This window comes from Ammodytes marinus, assembly GCF_949987685.1.
Source record: "Ammodytes marinus genome assembly, chromosome: 16".
NCBI classification, from domain to species: Eukaryota; Metazoa; Chordata; class Actinopteri; order Uranoscopiformes; family Ammodytidae; genus Ammodytes; species Ammodytes marinus.
In genome coordinates, this window is record NC_137220.1 from 17,548,193 (window position 1) to 17,565,610 (window position 17,418).

At 40.7% G+C, this 17,418-nt stretch overlaps 2 protein-coding genes across 2 annotated transcripts; one reads left to right on the plus strand and one right to left on the minus strand.

The window, feature by feature from the left end:
- The first annotated feature begins 4,212 nt into the window (after positions 1–4,212).
- On the plus strand, positions 4,213–9,808 carry ccdc97 (coiled-coil domain containing 97). The gene is made up of 7 exons (XM_080044514.1): positions 4,213–4,613; positions 5,011–5,196; positions 6,021–6,180; positions 6,330–6,418; positions 6,905–7,097; positions 7,215–7,338; positions 7,954–9,808. Exons 1-7 carry the CDS (start codon positions 4,461–4,463, stop codon positions 8,075–8,077), a joined length of 1,029 nt encoding a protein of 342 aa, XP_079900640.1. The 5' UTR covers positions 4,213–4,460; the 3' UTR covers positions 8,078–9,808.
- Positions 9,809–10,122: 314 nt separating this feature from the next.
- On the minus strand, positions 10,123–16,760 carry LOC307263276 (uncharacterized protein). The gene is made up of 7 exons (XM_080044401.1): positions 16,512–16,760; positions 14,311–14,799; positions 14,096–14,190; positions 12,014–12,059; positions 11,245–11,571; positions 10,811–10,898; positions 10,123–10,710 (listed from the first exon to the last, which is right to left on the minus strand). The coding sequence occupies exons 1-7, from the start codon at positions 16,732–16,734 to the stop codon at positions 10,530–10,532; spliced, it is 1,449 nt and encodes a 482-aa protein (XP_079900527.1). The 5' UTR covers positions 16,735–16,760; the 3' UTR covers positions 10,123–10,529.
- Between the last annotated feature and the right edge of the window lie 658 nt (positions 16,761–17,418).

The following is a 17,418-nucleotide window of genomic DNA, read 5'->3' on the forward strand; positions in this document are numbered from 1 at the left end:
CAAAACACTATATCAGACAACTATATGGGCTAACATAAAACATCAAATAGCTGGATCAGCTGGAGCAACAAACTATAACAACCTTAGCTCCGTCTCGTTTATGGGAGAAATGTTGGCTAATATATTTCCGACAACAACTGCATCTTAACTGTTAAGTACGGCATTGAAAAAACAAACTCGAAAGCACAGATTCATCCCAGCCACGGCTAATTCGCATTTACAAAAGGATAAGAGAGATGGAGAAGTAGCACTAACAGTATTGGCATTGATACAACTGTAATAGTAGCAAACGTAGACAACAAAACATTTCCATCATACTACCATCACAGCTATAGGACTAAACCTGTTGGTCTTTTTCAGTGTTTTAGGGATACACTGACCTTGGGTAAATAGCTGCAAGCAGCTGCTACATTACAACCTATTCAGAATACATCCTATGTTGCTTTCCCTGAAGCAGTTCCCTAAACAGATCTCTGGTAATGTGTTCTCGGTTGACAGGTGATCTGAGGCCCCAACTTGTTCCCCCCAGTTCCACCTAAGGCTTGATGGTCTTCCTCTTCACGCTGATGGAAAAAACTGTCAGACAAGCTATGAAATCACTAAAGCAAGCTAGCAGGACTGATGTGCATTCTCTATGACTGTTGCAGGCACTTTTCATATACAGCAGCTCTAGACCATACTCATAATTTAAACGCAAACGTGGAAATAAGGAGGAGGCCTCGTTCATGTATTGTACTAGTCTAGAGCCAGTTAACTTGAGTATTTTTTAACAATTAATAAATGTATAAATGTTAAGCCTTCTTACATACTGTAACCCTTAGGTTGTGTGAAAGCACAATGAAACAGGGCTCTTTGGGAAGCAGCAAAGATGTATGCTTTAATGTTCATATTTTCAAGCAATAAACTTTACTTTTCTGTTAGAAGAGGATTTGAGAATGACGATCAAGCAATGATTATTGCAAAGATAAAACGATGCAATGCAAGTTTGGCTGAAGTTCAAACGTAAACCAACCACCTTAACATGTACTTAACCGAATAAGGTACAACAAAGTTACTCTGCGCCTACACAGGTACTTTATAATGTAACCCCATAACCTGATATATTAGTTAGCTTTTGAAATGTCCTTTGCACTATGTTGCTACTAAGCGAGTTAGCCAGGCATACTGCTGTGTGCAGCCTAAGTTAAGGGAAGATAAACGATGCCTTTAATCCCTTGCTTACACTTTTCTCCTTGTGTATCTGGTTTTGGGAAGGTCATACATTTTTTCTTTTTTTTTAAGGCAATAGGCACCACCGTCCGCACTCCAAAAGAGTATTGCTCTACCAGCAGCCATGTGCAGACTGTTTTGGGATGTGAAGAAATCCAACCAGGCCTTCCATACCTAGCTACTGTTTCTAAGCTATGATTGATATGATATGATGATAGATTATTTTTTGTTGATTTGATTTGATTTGAATATTGTATTTATACCAAACATTTCACAAAAAAAATATATTTTACACTTGTTTTAGAGCAATGATCATAAATATAATCATATTTGCAATAATATAAATATAAATATTGCAATATTTGCATTAAGTCACCCTGGTGTCAAAGTTACCTTTTACTTGCAGTTCATGTTAGGATTTGAGCTGGGAGAGCCTGTCTTCACTAATTACCCAGAGGAAACTATTGTCTGCCTAGTGACAACTACATTGCTTCTAATGGTCCATTAAAAGGCATGTTGCAGCTGTTCTTTGGGGCCCACCAAAAGCAGGCCGTGACTCATTTCAGGTTCTTCCTAGTATTGACATAAACGCGGTCACACGTGTCTGATTTCATAGCAGGGGACAGGGAGTCATCACAAAGGAATTGCCCACCGTGCTCTAAAATAAATCTACTCTACTGTACGGTGCCAGTTGAGGCGACATTTGCTTAATTTAGCTCCAGAATATCCATGGGTGTTTGTATTGGTATGTAAACAAGGTCTTAAGTGTGCAGACTATTCAAGCAATTGTTAATGTGTCAACTTTGAAGAGGAAAACCTAGCCTGGCTTACCGCAGCTTTGCCCGTAGCAAATACAGAAAAACATACTGTGCAACCTCATGTGCTAAACTGCATCTGTGAATTAATCTTGAGTGGAATAACCTGGAAATCCAGCATGATTCAAGATTATTAAAATTCGTAACCTTTGTCAACCGAATAAAGTAGTTGTTGAGATGAATAGCAGAAAAGCTGCTGATTTACATACCTGGTCTTTATTTCCTGTTGAACAAACAGCACCAGGGGAATTCCATCTCACTGGATCCACTTACACTAAAACAATGTGAGAGAACATACAGTAAATGACACAATTATCTAATATATGCACCTAAGATTATGACATGTCTTAAAGCGGGACACCCTCAAATGTGGAGTGAGCGGTTCTTGATAATGCTTGTTGTCAAAATCCTTTTTTGTCAAAATCAGTAAATATATGTACACACAATCTTCTACCTGCCCTTAATGTGTTTGTGCTTTAATACACAGCTTAGGCTCTGTAAACTGGTATGTAAACAAAGGGTATGGTAATGAAGAAGGTTCACCATAACTACTAGGGACATGCCTGTTTACAGAGTGCAATAACGCCAGATTTTTTGAGACCACACACAGTACGGACTGGAGGATATCGTGAAGAGATATTTCCATATTTTGACAAAAAGTGATTTTGTCAACCAGCATTCTACAGAATCGCTGACTCCACCTTTAAAGGGACACTGTGTAATGTGACATCATCAAGAAAGTTCTAGAATGCAACGCTCCCTGGGTAACCCCAACCCTTTTGAATAATAACAGAAGCTACAGTGGCCTTCAAGGACAGGAACAATTCTAAATTTTAAACAATGCACCTGATGACATTCCAAAAACATGGATTCCTCCATAAGACTTACCTGCTCAATGTACAACGTGTAATATTAATATTTGTAATTCTCCGCTCAGGAGGATAATTCAGATTATTGGCAGAGGTGATTTTACACCAATGAGGACATATTTATGAATGAGGATATTGATTTGAGCTAATGAATTACTTAAAATGTTACACAGTGTCCCTTTAAGACACTAAAGAGTTGGACACTGCAGTTTGCCACAATTGCTCAGACATAACAGGTCAATGAAAACATTTCAGAATAAAGTTGTCTCTGTGTAGTTGTATTTTGTAGCAGCTGTAACAGTTGAGCAGGTGTAGGCACTACATGTGAGCGAGAAAAATAGTGAGAGTGGCTGAACTCAAATAAAAAGGCAAAGTTTGGGATGAACAACCATATTCCTCATTGGTTTGTGTTGATTTAAATTAAACAAAACAAAAAATATCAATGATCATAAAGATATTTTATAAGAGCTAAAATAAATCAAAACTTAATTTTTATTCTCCATACTGTATAATAGTCTATTATTCTGCAATAAGATAACTTACACTAGAATTGCATCCATTTGTGACACTCAATGGTTAAATAGCCCATTTTACTGTAGCTTATCTGGAATGGTTGCAACCCGCCAATAACCGAAAAGAAGAAGAAGAAGAAGAAGAAGCTTATCTGGAGCAAGTGGTTTCCCTGAGTTTAGCAATGAAGTGATGTCATTCCTGAAACAGCTGTCAAGATACTGTAGTGTCTACTTGTAAAGAAGTGTGCTCCGCATCCCGGAAGCGCGTGCTACAGTGAGTGCTGTGACAGTAGCTACGCAGCTCCGTTGTAAATACATACCTCGGTGCTATCGCTGTTCCTATGTGGTGCCCATGTTGCTGTTTGTATCAAGTGGAAGCAAGAAAGACAGCAGAGTGTTTCACTTGCGTAGGGAGGTAGGGCGGACCTCTTACAACAATAGGTCAATGGGGCGGACAAGTTTGTATACAATAACACATTGTGAAGTCAATATAAATGAGTGAAATGTAGTTTCCTGTCAAAACTTTCAAAATAGAAGAGTCATTGAGGACAAAAGTTTTATTATAATAAGTTCAATTGTTTTGAAGGGAGGAAAAGCTCAACACCGTGTGTTATTGGGTCTCCGTCTCTGTTTGCCTGGCTCTGACGCTGCGAAAAGAAATAGAAGGATTTGCATTTTATGTAGGCTACTATTTCACTTTATGGTCAATGAGCTGCCACTAGAGGGCGACATTCATCAGCCTACAGGCGAATCGAGAGGGCAGGGGGGAACCATTGTTTCGGTCGCAGAAAAGGAGGGCCGATATTAATGATGGACCAACATGGCGGCAAAACAAGAAAAAGCGAAACGCATGTTTGTTATTAACTTATAATTTATCATATTTTTTTCGTCTGAGAATGTTCACATTAAATGTTTTCGGTGTCTATGCACATTCAGTACAGTAACGTGATAAGTCCAGACAATCTCACAACGGACTACGGACATAAAAATGAGCCTACCTTGTCGTTATTGAACCGTATCTTAATGTTACAAGCCACCGGGAAAAACAGTTAATCATGTGGGGGGAACTCGAGCCTCGCGTTAAAACACCACCGAGGTCATTGGAGAGTGAAGATACGTGCAAATTACCTGAAAAACCAGCGACCGAGTCCACGAGATGTGACTTTATCCGCCCAACACATTCCCAGCAGCAGCGACAAGACGTCCAGGTGAGAGCTATTATTATTTACTATCTATGGGTGAGAGGCGCAGCATCAGCGTGCATACAAATATGACATATCTTCCACACAGCGTTTTTAAGTGTATTCATTTGATATTCAAAATAAAAACATATTATTCACTTATACCGTGTGATTGAATTATGTCAAAACAACTGTGCAACATAAACAGTAATATCCCTCATATACCTATGGCTTGTTAGAGATATGCATTTTTGCAAAACATGAATCCATTATGCTTCCTTATCTTTTGACCTGGGGATGTTAACCCAGCAGTGCAATACACAGACTAATACCCATCCTGTATCTCAAGGCTTGCTTTTGATATGTATTCTTTTTATGATTGTTTGCTATATCCCTTATGTGTTAACTGATTGCGTTCTTGCAGACCACACCGCCCGTGAGCCAGGCTGAGACCGTGTGTGTGAACGACATGGTGCGGGCCGTGGCGCTGAGCGGAAGCCCGGTGAAGAGCCAGCAGATCGGGGACGCTGAGCTGAGCCTGGAGGAGCGAACTGAGGAGCTGCTACATCAGTACAGGAGCAGACCGCTGGTGTTCCTGGAGAGGTACCATGTATGTTCACACGCCACAATGCAATGCTCCACATGTGTTTATTCACCCACAGGTATATAGGCAGATAAAGCCTTGTGCAAACTGGTAGACCTGTCAAAACATAAGATAGATAGATAGATAGATAGATAGATAGATAGATAGATAGATAGATAGATAGATAGATAGATAGATAAGGCCTTAAAGTGGCTGTGTATAAACACTAGATTATTGGCAGTTTTGTAAAGTAATGACATAACAAATTAAAAAAAATGTCTACACAAGTAGATCTTCTTACTTTCTCACTGGATCAAAGACGTCATGTTTTATCCAAAACCGTTTCTATCCCAAAGTAATCAATGTTGTGTTTCTTTACAGTGCTGTTTATTTTTAAATTGGTCTTGTATATAACTTGCATTGAGCTGTGGGGATCATGTAAAGGAAAAAAACAGACAGATATTAGGACTATTTGTTTTGTGTGTGTACTTTTTTTTTGCTTTCTAGGAACAGTTAATCCATGCATCACTTTTGTGCGTTTTTAAAAAATTTTAAACAACATGGTTCACCCTGATCGAAATGCAAACTTTTCAAGATGGCTATATCCGGATAGCCAGCGTGGGGTCACTTTAATTGTATTTATTAGAAGAGTCAAGACAATGCAAACATCCTTTTCCAATTACAGTGACTGGCTTTACTCATTGATACTATCACATTTTAAGAAGTCTTCCTATCCTACATCCTATAATTTGGCAAAGGGATTAGGCACATTGACAACATTACAGAACCCAAACTAGGTGTTTGTGCTGACCTGTTTTGTTATGAACTCTCTCTGCCCTATTTCTTTCTAGGCAATCCTTAAGCCCCAGAACCTGTCAGCGTTTGCACACGTCACCACAGATCCCCGTGTCCAGCACTACAGCAAAGTGATCCAGAGACGAGCTGCAGCACGCACCAACCGGACCAGAGTTAGAAACCAGCGCTACGCTGCCCTCAGGGCCCTGCAGAGTGGTAGGCGCTGTTTTTATTTTTTATGAACAACATATGGATTTAAACTATGACCTATATAGTACGAGAACTGTCCAAACTCTTTTTATCATAACGAAATAAAAAACAAGATGTTTATGTTTTATGTTCCTATGTTCTCCCTCCCCTTTTAGAGGGTGAGTACTTCAGTGAGGAACAGATGCGGAGGAGGGAGCCGCTGATGTATGAACAATATATTGGCCAGTACCTGACTGATGAGGAGGTGAGAGCAAGATGCAGGGCCAGCACTGATGATTTGCTTTAGTTGAATTTAGTAAGAAACTGTTCAGTTTTTGGTAGTTTTATGTAAGGTGGAATCTGGGATTGTAGAGAATGTTTGTGGTCAAAACCACTTTTTGTCGTGATCAGTGAACATCTTCTCATTGTCAGCTACCTGTCCGTACTGTGTGAGCTGGAAAACAATTGACTGTTAGGACACAGCCTATGCTGTTAAATGGTATGTAAACAAAGGGGGCCCGCCGTAGCTGGCAACATGCCAGTTTACAGAGCCTAGGCTGTGAATTAACACCAGATTTTCTTTCAGTGTGCACACAGTAGGTACAGCCGCTGAGGGGATATTCACTGACTTGGTCAAGAAAGTGATTTAGACAACAAGCGATCTCCAGAATGGCTGACTCTACCTTTAACTCAGTTTGTGTTTTTTTTTGTTTGTTCTTTAAGTAATATCTGAATGACTAATGTCTTACAGTTGCTGGAGCGCTCCCAGGAGGCCATGCAGGATGATGCGGATGGGGCACCAGCGGGCGGTGCTGGAGGGCTGGCCCACCTCCTGCTGGACTCCTACCAGGAGAGACTGATCCAGACCCGACTAGAGGAGCAGCAGGAGAGAGAGGAGGGAGCACGGGAGGAGGAGGAGGAGGAGGAAGATGACCAAGACCACGGTGAGAGAGGACGAAGGGTGCAGCCAGACGCTCTAAAATTAATTAAATTGTGGTTCTCATTGCAGAATGTAGTGAAGTAACAAAGAAGTACATTTGGTTCATTGTTTTCTTCTATAGATGATACTGTGCAGCAGAATGAAGGTGAGCCCACGGCCGAGGAGAAGGCTCTGCTCAGGGAGGAGTTCATCGGACAGATGCACCAGCGCTTTCTGGATGGCAAAGACAAGGATTTCAACTACAGGTCAGTCACATTTAAAAAAAAAAAAAAAAAAGGTATACTCGAGAGATCAATTGAGGGGTGAACCTCATTTGCAATGAAGTCGACTTAATATATCATATCTTAATATATTCTACAGTGTTAAAAGGTGGAGGCAGCGATTTTGGAGAACACTAGTTGTCGATATCACTTTTTTTGTTGTCAAAATCAGTGAATATCTCCTCACGATCCAAAGCTGTAAAATATCCAGTGTTAGTACCCAGTCTAGTCTTTGTAAACTGGTATGTTGCGTAATACAGCAGTCCCTTTGTTTACATGCTAGTTTACAGAGCCTAAGCTGTGTATTAACACCTGATTTTCTTTCAGCGCACACACAGAGATCGAGAGAGGGCAGATCTTGAAGACATATCCCCTTACTTTGACAACAAGCATTCTCCAGAACAGCTGACTCAACCTTTAAATGTTGAATTGTTCTTAGTATAAAGAGTAATAACGGGACAAAATGGTGGCTAACTCATGGAGAATTAATGATAATATTCAAGCTAGGAATAGTCAGTAGCAAAGTCTTACATTCAAACAGATGTCACAGAATGTCTTGCTTTTCAAAGGGTGTATTTGCTGTGTGTGTGTACGTTACAGTGAGGTGGACGAGAACCCAGACTATGACAACTTGGACATAGTCAGCAGGGACGAGGAGGATAAATACTTTGATGAAGACGACGAAGAGGAAGATGATGAAGACGATGAAAGAATGATGGAATAGCAGCTGTAGTTGTGACAGTTTAACATGCACTGCTTTAAACCAACTGTAAATACAAATGTACAAAATAAGGATTTTGAATTCTATGTTCTAATGGTTCACATGGAATGCAAACATAGCTGGTCATACATTTTGTCTTTTCAGTTATTCACTGCAATTATTTTTGTTCTACCATCACTGTACAACGACGACTCCACCAAGCTCAAAACATGAGATATCCATTGAAATAAAGCAGGTCTAACCAGGGCTTTATTGCCATGACTCAGCACACACCATTGATTGGCTCATTTAAAATTTGACTTTGCTCTTGTGTAACTCTACCAACCACTACTACTGTTTTAACCATATAAATCAGTGTCATTACTTGAAAAAAATAGAACAGTTCATCTTTAATATGGGGCTTAACATGGCTCTGTGTTTGTTCTCTTTAGTGACCTGGGGCTTATTGCACAAAAGTGGAATTCAGATATCCAGGATGATTGATAAAGCCAACCTTGACAAAGTCTAGTCTGGGCACTTTGGATTAGCCAGCCCACAGCTTTCAGAAGTAGACCCAGAGATCAAACACCGATTTACTTATGTAGAAATCAAAAAGTCCAGAATCAAAGTAACAGACAAAACCAGTTGAAGAAATATATGTACCTGAGATAAAACAAACCTTATTAGGACCCTTTTTTGCCTATTGCCCACATGACTGATTTAAACCGCATTTGCAACTTCATCTGCAATTTATGATCAATTGTATGAAAACAGCCTGCATATAGTGTATTTCTCACTCCTCTGAATTCAATATAACAGACTATCACATACATTATTATAATTATTATTTTATTTAAATGTAATTATAATTAATTTAATTATAAATGGTTCAGGTTCAATACAAATACTAAAAGTAAGACTATGTAAATGAATGAAGATGTAGTCCTTTATGTGGTACATGATCATGGAATAACTGTTGAAACAGCTTAAATTCCGATCAGAGTGACAGCTGACTGAACAAATCAGGCAACAGAATAAATTTATCCGGCTAAACGTAAAGGATAAATCTCCATGGTAACTTATGTGCCTCTGCTTTTGTGCAACCGGATCATTGCTTAAGAAAGCCAGGATGAATATGTGAAAAAAAAACTTTTTTAAGTTTTGTTTTTGTTATTAACATCATATTACGCAAATGTAAGTTATCATACAAAAAAAGAAATACAATGTTTTGGTCTAGATAGTTAATCATTTGTGAGGTAATCCGAGGTTAACTGATCACGTCACGTTCAAGTCCATGCACAGTGTGTATTAAGTTTATTTTAAAGAAAATATGGAAATGGGGCTGCCCTCAGTTGCCCATGCACTGTGTATAGTCTACAGCCTTTTTCAGCCTCATCTGTGGAAATAAAGATATCTGGGCAAGAGTTCTTCTGCTTCGTTCCTCTCACTGCATTTAAATGCATTCACTATATTACAGAGAAATATGTCTCGTTAAAGAAAAAGAGCTCCAAGCCGAACCCGGAGGACCCTGCATATTCTATTTTAAATTAATATTTTTATGGAAAATGAATGTGTCTTTCTTAAATAGCTTCATCCGACCCAGTGTCTCCAAATTATTTGTTCACACAAAATTCCTTATATTTAGCCTCCTAATTTTCCTCTCAAAGTGCACCAGATTCATGCATTTCACTTTAAAAAGGTAAACAAAAATCTCCCGGGGGGGAATACCCCCGGACCCCTCTAGGAGGATCTCTGCTGGCTACTATTTTCACCCAGCAGGACATTGAAGGCACTAGCGAAAAAACACTGGGAATGACATTTAACAAAAGTCAATAATTTGGGCAAGTCTGTCTGCCTATCTTTCTAACTCCACTGCACACTCAGTCACTACTATCCACGCTTAAAGGAAGCAGGATTAAACCACTAGAATAAAATGTTCAAATGTATTTTGAAAATGCAAAACAAAAACATACTTAGATAAAGATGTTAAAATGTTTAAAAAAAAATTGTTTAAAAATGCACAAAGATGTTTAGAATGTTTCAAAAATATGTTTAAAATAGGAACAGAGTTGTTTCAAATGTGTAAAATAATTAAAAGATCTTTCAAAACACAAATAGATTTAGAACATTTTTATGGGGGGGTTCCTCTGAAATTTGTTCTCTGAGGGGGGCTCACTCTCTCACACTTTGAAAACCCCTGATATATAGTGTCCCACTTAGAAATATCTAAGACGAGTCCCTTTCTACAGCAGACAAGACTTAACTGTATTTTCTGACCATAAACAATCTGCTATTTCCCAAACTAAACATTTTATGCGCCCAGCAGTATCTAGAAAAAGGTGGCGTTGGACACGATGAACACTGCCAAAGCTCCATCAAGAGTCGCCACTCGCCACCAATGATTCAGTCCTCAGATGCTTGAATCTTAAGTCCGTAGTAAATAAAGCCATCTGCCGTCCACTGAGGGAAAACCATTTCACTCTTTTTGCTCCTTGATTTTCATGGTGTAGTATTCCTCCTGTAACTTTAAGACTTTCAGTTGCATTTTTATCTTCTCTCTCTTCAGTTGATCTAGGCCCATAGTGTCTGGATCAGAGCCTGTGGAGAGCCCAAGGGACGGACTCGGAACCGTTTCAGTGCCTGAGACTTGTAAATCCCTGTGTAAGGGGGAACAAAAAAAATATTATTATTCGTGGCCATGCATTGTAAATGAAGCATCTTTGTTTATCCCAGATAATATGATTCATGAGACTTTACCGTGTAATTCGCTTCAGCGTGGTGGCATCCATGTTCTCAGCTACGCACTCCACCAGCTGACTGCGGGGTTTGACCGAACGGGTCCAAACTGTACAGTTAAGGGAGAACATAAATTGGTAATGTCTTTCTATTTCTTTTTCTTTTCACAAACAAAAAAACAAAAACATCTCCTATGGTTCTTTGCACTACCTACTCAGTGCTTCTACACCCTTTTCCTTAATATTTATCCGTTTGGCTGGTTGATTTGAGCCAACTTTGACACATCCCCTCTGCATTTCAGGCCTTATCTCCCATGTTGCGTCTTTCCCCTTCCAATGGTCTTTTGCAGTGGACTCATTTGTAGTAAGAGAATTAATATGAAAACATCAAAAATAGATCTTAACCATTATGCCACCACTACAGGGGCCTGTTAAATATTAGTATTTCATGCTCACCTATAATATCGCCCGAAACACCTGAGTTCATCACTGGGAGCCCCGGTCCCAAGGAGGTGCTGAGGTCGGCATTGAGGCTGTTGGTCGATCCATCGACGTCTGTTTTACTTTGGATTTCAGTGATGGCAGATGCAGGCAGTGGTGAGGGACAATTTCCGTTTTCAATTGTGAATTCCACTTCTCCATTCTCTTTGGGTGTAGGTAGAGGTGACGGAGAATCTGCGTCTTCAATTTTGATTTCCACTCCTCCGTTTTCTCTCCCTTCATGAGCGTGTCCTCCTTTCTCTTCATGGTGTGTGTCCACCTCCATTGGACTGCACCAAGTCACTGTACACCAAGAAAACGGAGGTTATGGAACGGAATCACTTCAATTACAAAAGGAAAATAATACTGTGGAAATAGCTTTTTTGCACAGAAAATTGCACAGTCGTCTATTCAATTTAAATTGTTATATCACTGCTCGCAAACCAAGGACTTCTGTTTGCTTAAAAAGGTGCTACGAGGAACTTTTAAATATTTCTGAAATGGCCTAATTGTTTCTCTGATGATCATAAATTACATGTAAAAGCGAACAAGACCATAAATGCAAAGAATGCAATTTTTATATTGTTTTTCTTAATGCATGGTTACCCTCACCCAGGAACTACAGCTGGCATAGTAAAAAAAACACTACCGCTTTTGTCCAAAGAGGGTGCAAGAATGAACACAAACGGAAAGTTCCTCGGAGCACCTTTAAGTACGGCATCAATAATAATGATATTTTACAAACCGTCTGCTTGCTGCTCTGTGCGGTTGGACTGACGACAAGGCTTTCCCTGAAAATAAGAAAAATACAGAATCATCAGAGCACCATTCAATGGTACAAAGTTACAGGGAACGAGATATTGGTTCCTCTTTGTAGTGTTTTATTTTGAAATAATTTATTTTTTGTCAAAATAGAATGTGAAAATGCCAGTTTTTTCTGTATGTGTAAACTGAGCGGTTTTAGTTTTATTATTTAGAACTATTTTTGTGCTGCACATCAAAGAAAAAAAAGTCAGTATATATTTAATTAAAACTGGGTTAAGCACAGAATCTATTGTTTAAACACATTTTACCATAGAAGTGAACATATCAAGTACAAAGGGATCACCAAAGATATAACAGTTAATAACGTGGTGGACATTAATGTGTGTATGTTTCACGGCAAAACATGTGTTGTATGTTGGGAGTTTTAAGGGGTTGTTTCCATGGTGAAAACGCAACGATTTTCTCCTTTACGATTTAAAAGGTTTCCACATTCAGCCTCAATTGTTATGAAAACTATACCTTCCTGTTAGGCCTACTTCAAAATAAAAGTAAACTCAGAATCAAAATCAGAAAAGATTTATTGCAAAGAAGGGTTTTACACCAACAAGAAATTTGTCTTGGTGAATAAGGTGCATACATTGAGACATAAACAAACAGTGACTGTCATATATACAATATATGCAATATAACACAATATATAAACGCGCAGAGACATAAGTGATAAGTTAAAAATAAGATAAAATAGAACAAAAAATGTAATAAAAAATATTACAAAGATTTAAAAATTCTGCATTATTGTTGTGCAAACATTCAAGGGTGTTGATGGGTATGAATGCCAGAGTCAGTGACAGTCAGTGAGGATTGGCGGTCCCGGGACCTGTTAAGGATCCCAACTGAAGAAAGAAAGCTGTCTAGCAGCAGTGCACCAGACAGGGATGGATGAGGTGAGGATGGACTCGATGATGGCAGTGTAGAAGTGCACCATCATCGTCTTTGGCGGGTTGAACTTCTTCAGCTGCAGCAGGAAGAACATCCTCTGCTGGCCTTTTTTGGTGAGGGACCTGATGTTCAGCCCCCTGCCTGTAGGCGGACTCATCCCCGCCAGAGATGAGCGTGGTGTCATACGCAAACTTCAGGAGCTTGAGGGACTGGTGACTGGAGGTGCAGCTGTTTGTGTACAGGGAGAAGAGCAGAGGAGGAATAACGCTTTGGGGGAGGGGGGGGGGGATCCGGGGCTGATGAAGGGGTGGATGTAGCTCAGTGGGTAGGGTGGTCGACCCGCAACTGCAGAGTCGGTGGTTCAATCGCCCGTCCCCCCGCCACATGCCCAAGTGTCCCTGGGCAAGACACTGAACCCTAAATTGCTCCCGATAGTTAGCTTGCACCCTGCGTGGTAGCTGCTGCTATCGGCGTATGAATGAGTGCTCCAGTTGTAAGTCACTTTGGATAAAAGCGTCTGCTAATGGTCTGGGATTCAGAGAAATATTTCCCCAGCTTCACACGCTGCCTCCTCTCAGACAGGAAGTCTGTGATCCACCTGCAGCTGGAATCGGGCACGTGGAGCTGGGAGAGCCTGTCCTGAAGCAGAGCTGGGAGGATATATTGAAGGCAGAGCTGAAGTCCACAAACAAGATTCTGGCATATGTTCCTGGGGAACTGTAGTGCAGGGGCCATGTTTACTGCATCGTCTATAGACCTGTTGGCTCTGTAAGCGAACTGCAGTGGGTCCAAGAGTGGGTTGGTGAAGGATTTGAGGTGGGACATTACAAGGCGCTCAAACGACTTCATGACCACAGAGGTCAGTGCAACAGGTCTGTAGTCATTCAGTCCTGTGGTCCTTGGCTCACGTTTGTCCAGTGAAATGCTTTTAAAGTAAAGCTGCAGCCTGCGGAGTGGAGCCATGACATCAGCGTTACCAGTGAAACCGGTTTCACCAGTTTACAATGTTCCGCTGCATTTGCATTTTCTAAAGATTCCACCTTAAAGTTCAGATTTTATTTTTTTACTTAATAAAGAGTGGGACGTGCACTCACAAAGAAGAAAACAACTCTATCCATCTTACCTCGGGAAGCCTGTCGAGGATAACTTTGATTTTCTTCTTTAATGCACTTTGCTCAGTCGTTGTTCTAGATTGTTCCGTTTCCTTTCCTTCCTTCCCTGAAAAGAAAAGGAGGGACATTCACACATCCACAAAGAAACACTCAGTAGCCTTAACATGCTAACACTCATTTTTACAACAGTATTTATACAGATAAGTGATTCCCGTAGGAACCTCACCATCAAAAATGTGCTGCACTAGCGACCGAATGTTAGTGTTCAAAAAGTCCATGGTGGATGACCAGCGGTTCAACGTCTGTACAAACTCCTCGTCCGTGGCCTCCAGCTGCTGCAGGAAGCGCCTCTTGATGCTCAGGTCCTCCTGGGTGATGGAATCATGAGAGGCTTTTCTCTTGAGTTTCTCTCTTCTTTGGCCCACTATGGAGGCTTCAAGTCTGCTGTGCCGACTACCAGTGGTCTCTGCATTGTGTCCTTCATCTGCTGCAGTGTTTTCAGGGCTGGTGGTGGACTTCTCTGCTTCGAATGAGACGTCACCACCAGCAGCGATGAAGCCCCCTGCAATGGCCTGTATGACAGCCGACCCTCCCCAGATTGCCTTCAACTGCTCATAGTACAGCAGGACAATACGCGAGTGCCCAGTTTTCTTGCCACTTTCAACTGCCCGCCTGAAGCGGAGCCTGATTGCCTTCAGCTTGCTGGTGAGCTGAGCTGTGAACACAAGAACAACGAAATGGACATTAATACATAGGCTGTGGAAACTCTGTTGTGGTCTGATGGACTAACCAGTAGTTAAAGATCTTTTATTATACTACTTTTCTGGTCAATTTCTCATTAATGACTCCTATAGAGCAACCTGACACGAATCAAAGCACAAAAAACTATGTAGATGTTCGGGAAACTCGTCCTCTCATCTGGGGCTCTCAGCATTCTCTGTCAACACTTGGCTTCGTCCTTCTCTGCCCACTCGCCCCCCTCCTACCAACCCCACTCCGTTGTGATTGGTTACCTTCCGGAAGACTTTCAGCGGCGCATGGGCAGATTTGAGCAGGCAGGTGGGGGCATGGCAGGAGCGTGCCTGAGCACGTTGCAGCATTACCCTACATGGAAAATCCGGATTGATCTACGTAGATAAATCCCGGAAATTTGAACAAGTGAATCGCGACCGGCGTTCCTAGTGTTTAGTGCTCTGCACAGCCACCCCAGACGGTCAGCAGGGAATACGTCATAATGCATGCAAGTCATTATTTGACACTTTAGTATGGTTAAACATGACTATAAATCATTATAACAACGTTTATAGGTCATACAAGTTGAAAAAGCATAATAGGTGCTCTTAAAACGTACTAAATTGTCAGTTGATGACTGCTGTGTTTTCGTAATTTAAAAATAGTGCAGAGTAGCTTGTAAAGGAAGCAGCCAAAACATTGTAGTGTACTTAACAGTGCCATTGTTTGAGATGCAGTGGAGTGTAAAGAATTAAAAAAGGAAGCACTCAAGTAAAGTTAAAGGTGGGGTCAGCTATTATGGAGAATGTTTGTTTTGCAAAAAGAAAATGTGCCAAATCAGTGGATATCTCCTCACAATCGGCTACCTTTCCTTATAGTGTGTGTGTGTGTTGGGAAAAAATCAAGTGTTAATACACAGCCTAAGCTCTGTAAACAAAGGGGGCCCAGCGGCCCACCATAGCAAGCACCATGGCGGTTTACAGAGTCTTGGTTGTGTATTAACACCCCCTAACAAAATATCAGAGCAAACACAGTACAGATAGGCAGCAGATCGTGAGGAGATATTCACGGATAGTGAAAAAGTGATGATGTCAACAAACATAATCCAGAATCGCTGACCCCACCTTTAAGTACCTCAGACTTGTACTCAAGTGCAATACATTTCCTTGTACATGAAGCAGTAAAATGAGAAGTGAACTCGTATTCATGAGTGTAACTCTGAAATTGTTATTTTCATGTGTGGCATATAGTGAAGTGATATGTATACACTGTATATTGTATTGTATGTAATTATATTCTGTGTTGACCTGCACAGGGACTGCAGATGGAAATGAGCAAACTGCTATAATCTGGTACAACGCATCTTTTCTCTGTGAGATTAATGTTATTTTGTACATGGTCCCTGTCAAATAAACTAAACTATTGGACTCACTATTTATTATCAATTAAAGTTGTTCTCCCTCTGCCGAGACCAAGAAATTAAGCAACTTTCCTGCTTGGCGGGGTCAACACATAATGTATGTTTTAACAGATAAAACTACATCATAATATAGCCTACCTGTGTATTACACATTAAACTTTAATACGGCTCATTCACGACCTAACAGGAAACCTTGTTGCTATTATCCACCTATGCAAGTTTAAATTCGCGTTAGTAAAAGCTTTAGTCTGAACATTACATTGAAGACTACATACTTTTCGAAACCTCCTCTTCTGTGTGGGGGAAATGTTTTTCCATGGCGCTTGCTTCCTCGGGCGAGGGATACTTCTCTCGATACATCTCCAGTATGTCCCGATATTTGCTCTGGACCGACTCCCATTCCACCTTTTCCGCCTGCTTGGCCGATTTATATTCTAGGGTTACTTGTAGTAACAACTCCACCTCGTCGTCCGTCCACATAAAGGAATCTCTCGCCATTCTCACTGTTTACAGTCACCACGCAATGCTTTCTATTTACCAACGACTAGCGCGTGCGCAGTGTAACTGAATGGCCACGTGAGATGCGTTTAGGGGGCGTGCGTGTAGATTTGACAGAGATAAGAGCTGATACAGTGCTTAAAACTTCTCTTTTTTTCAAGAAACCGTCTATAACTTTAAAACGTGCATGTTGTGACTACCTATCTATTAAATACCAGTTAGATTCAGTTTTCTGGAAGATTTTAGTTACTTTTATTTTAACCGTCACTCCACACTATTAGGCTACTACATCTGGGTCAGGCTATATCAAAATAAAGGTCCTGGCACACAGCGGTAGCATCTATGGCGGCACTAAATGGATAGGCCTACATTAAAGGTGCTGTAAGCGGAATGGTTCTTTTAGCTAACTTCCTGTCAGTTACTGCAGTTAGCGGTCCCCTCGCTCGTCCCTACGTCACCACATTAATGCACCGCGGTCTTCAAGCAGCAAGTTATCTAGCATCATCTCAGATCCATAAGTGTGATAAAACATGAGGCGCATACACATTCCCCCAAATGTTGCTCTGGCGTGCACCGGCAGTGAGACCATGGAGTGTATATGAGTGAGACGAGTGTCGGTCTGTAGCGTTCTTTCTTCTGATTGGATAAAAATTTCGGGATACCACAATAAGTGTATTTGCCTAT

What these genes read in the sequence shown, in the direction of transcription:
- ccdc97 (XM_080044514.1), top strand. Translation starts at nt 4,461, where the DNA reads ATGTGGGGGGAACTCGAGCCTCGCGTTAAAACACCACCGAGGTCATTG. An exon ending in AGTACCTGACTGATGAGGAG is followed by an intron (nt 6,419 to 6,904) that starts GTGAGAGCAAGA and finishes AATGTCTTACAG; the next exon opens with TTGCTGGAGCGCTCCCAGGA. An exon ending in GGAAGATGACCAAGACCACG is followed by an intron (nt 7,098 to 7,214) that starts GTGAGAGAGGAC and finishes TTTCTTCTATAG; the next exon opens with ATGATACTGTGCAGCAGAAT.
- LOC307263276 (XM_080044401.1), bottom strand. Translation starts at nt 16,734, where the DNA reads ATGGCGAGAGATTCCTTTATGTGGACGGACGACGAGGTGGAGTTGTTA. An exon ending in AGAAGAGGAGGTTTCGAAAA is followed by an intron (nt 14,800 to 16,511) that starts GTATGTAGTCTT and finishes TTGTGTTCACAG; the next exon opens with CTCAGCTCACCAGCAAGCTG. An exon ending in AGTGCAGCACATTTTTGATG is followed by an intron (nt 14,191 to 14,310) that starts GTGAGGTTCCTA and finishes TTTTCTTTTCAG; the next exon opens with GGAAGGAAGGAAAGGAAACG.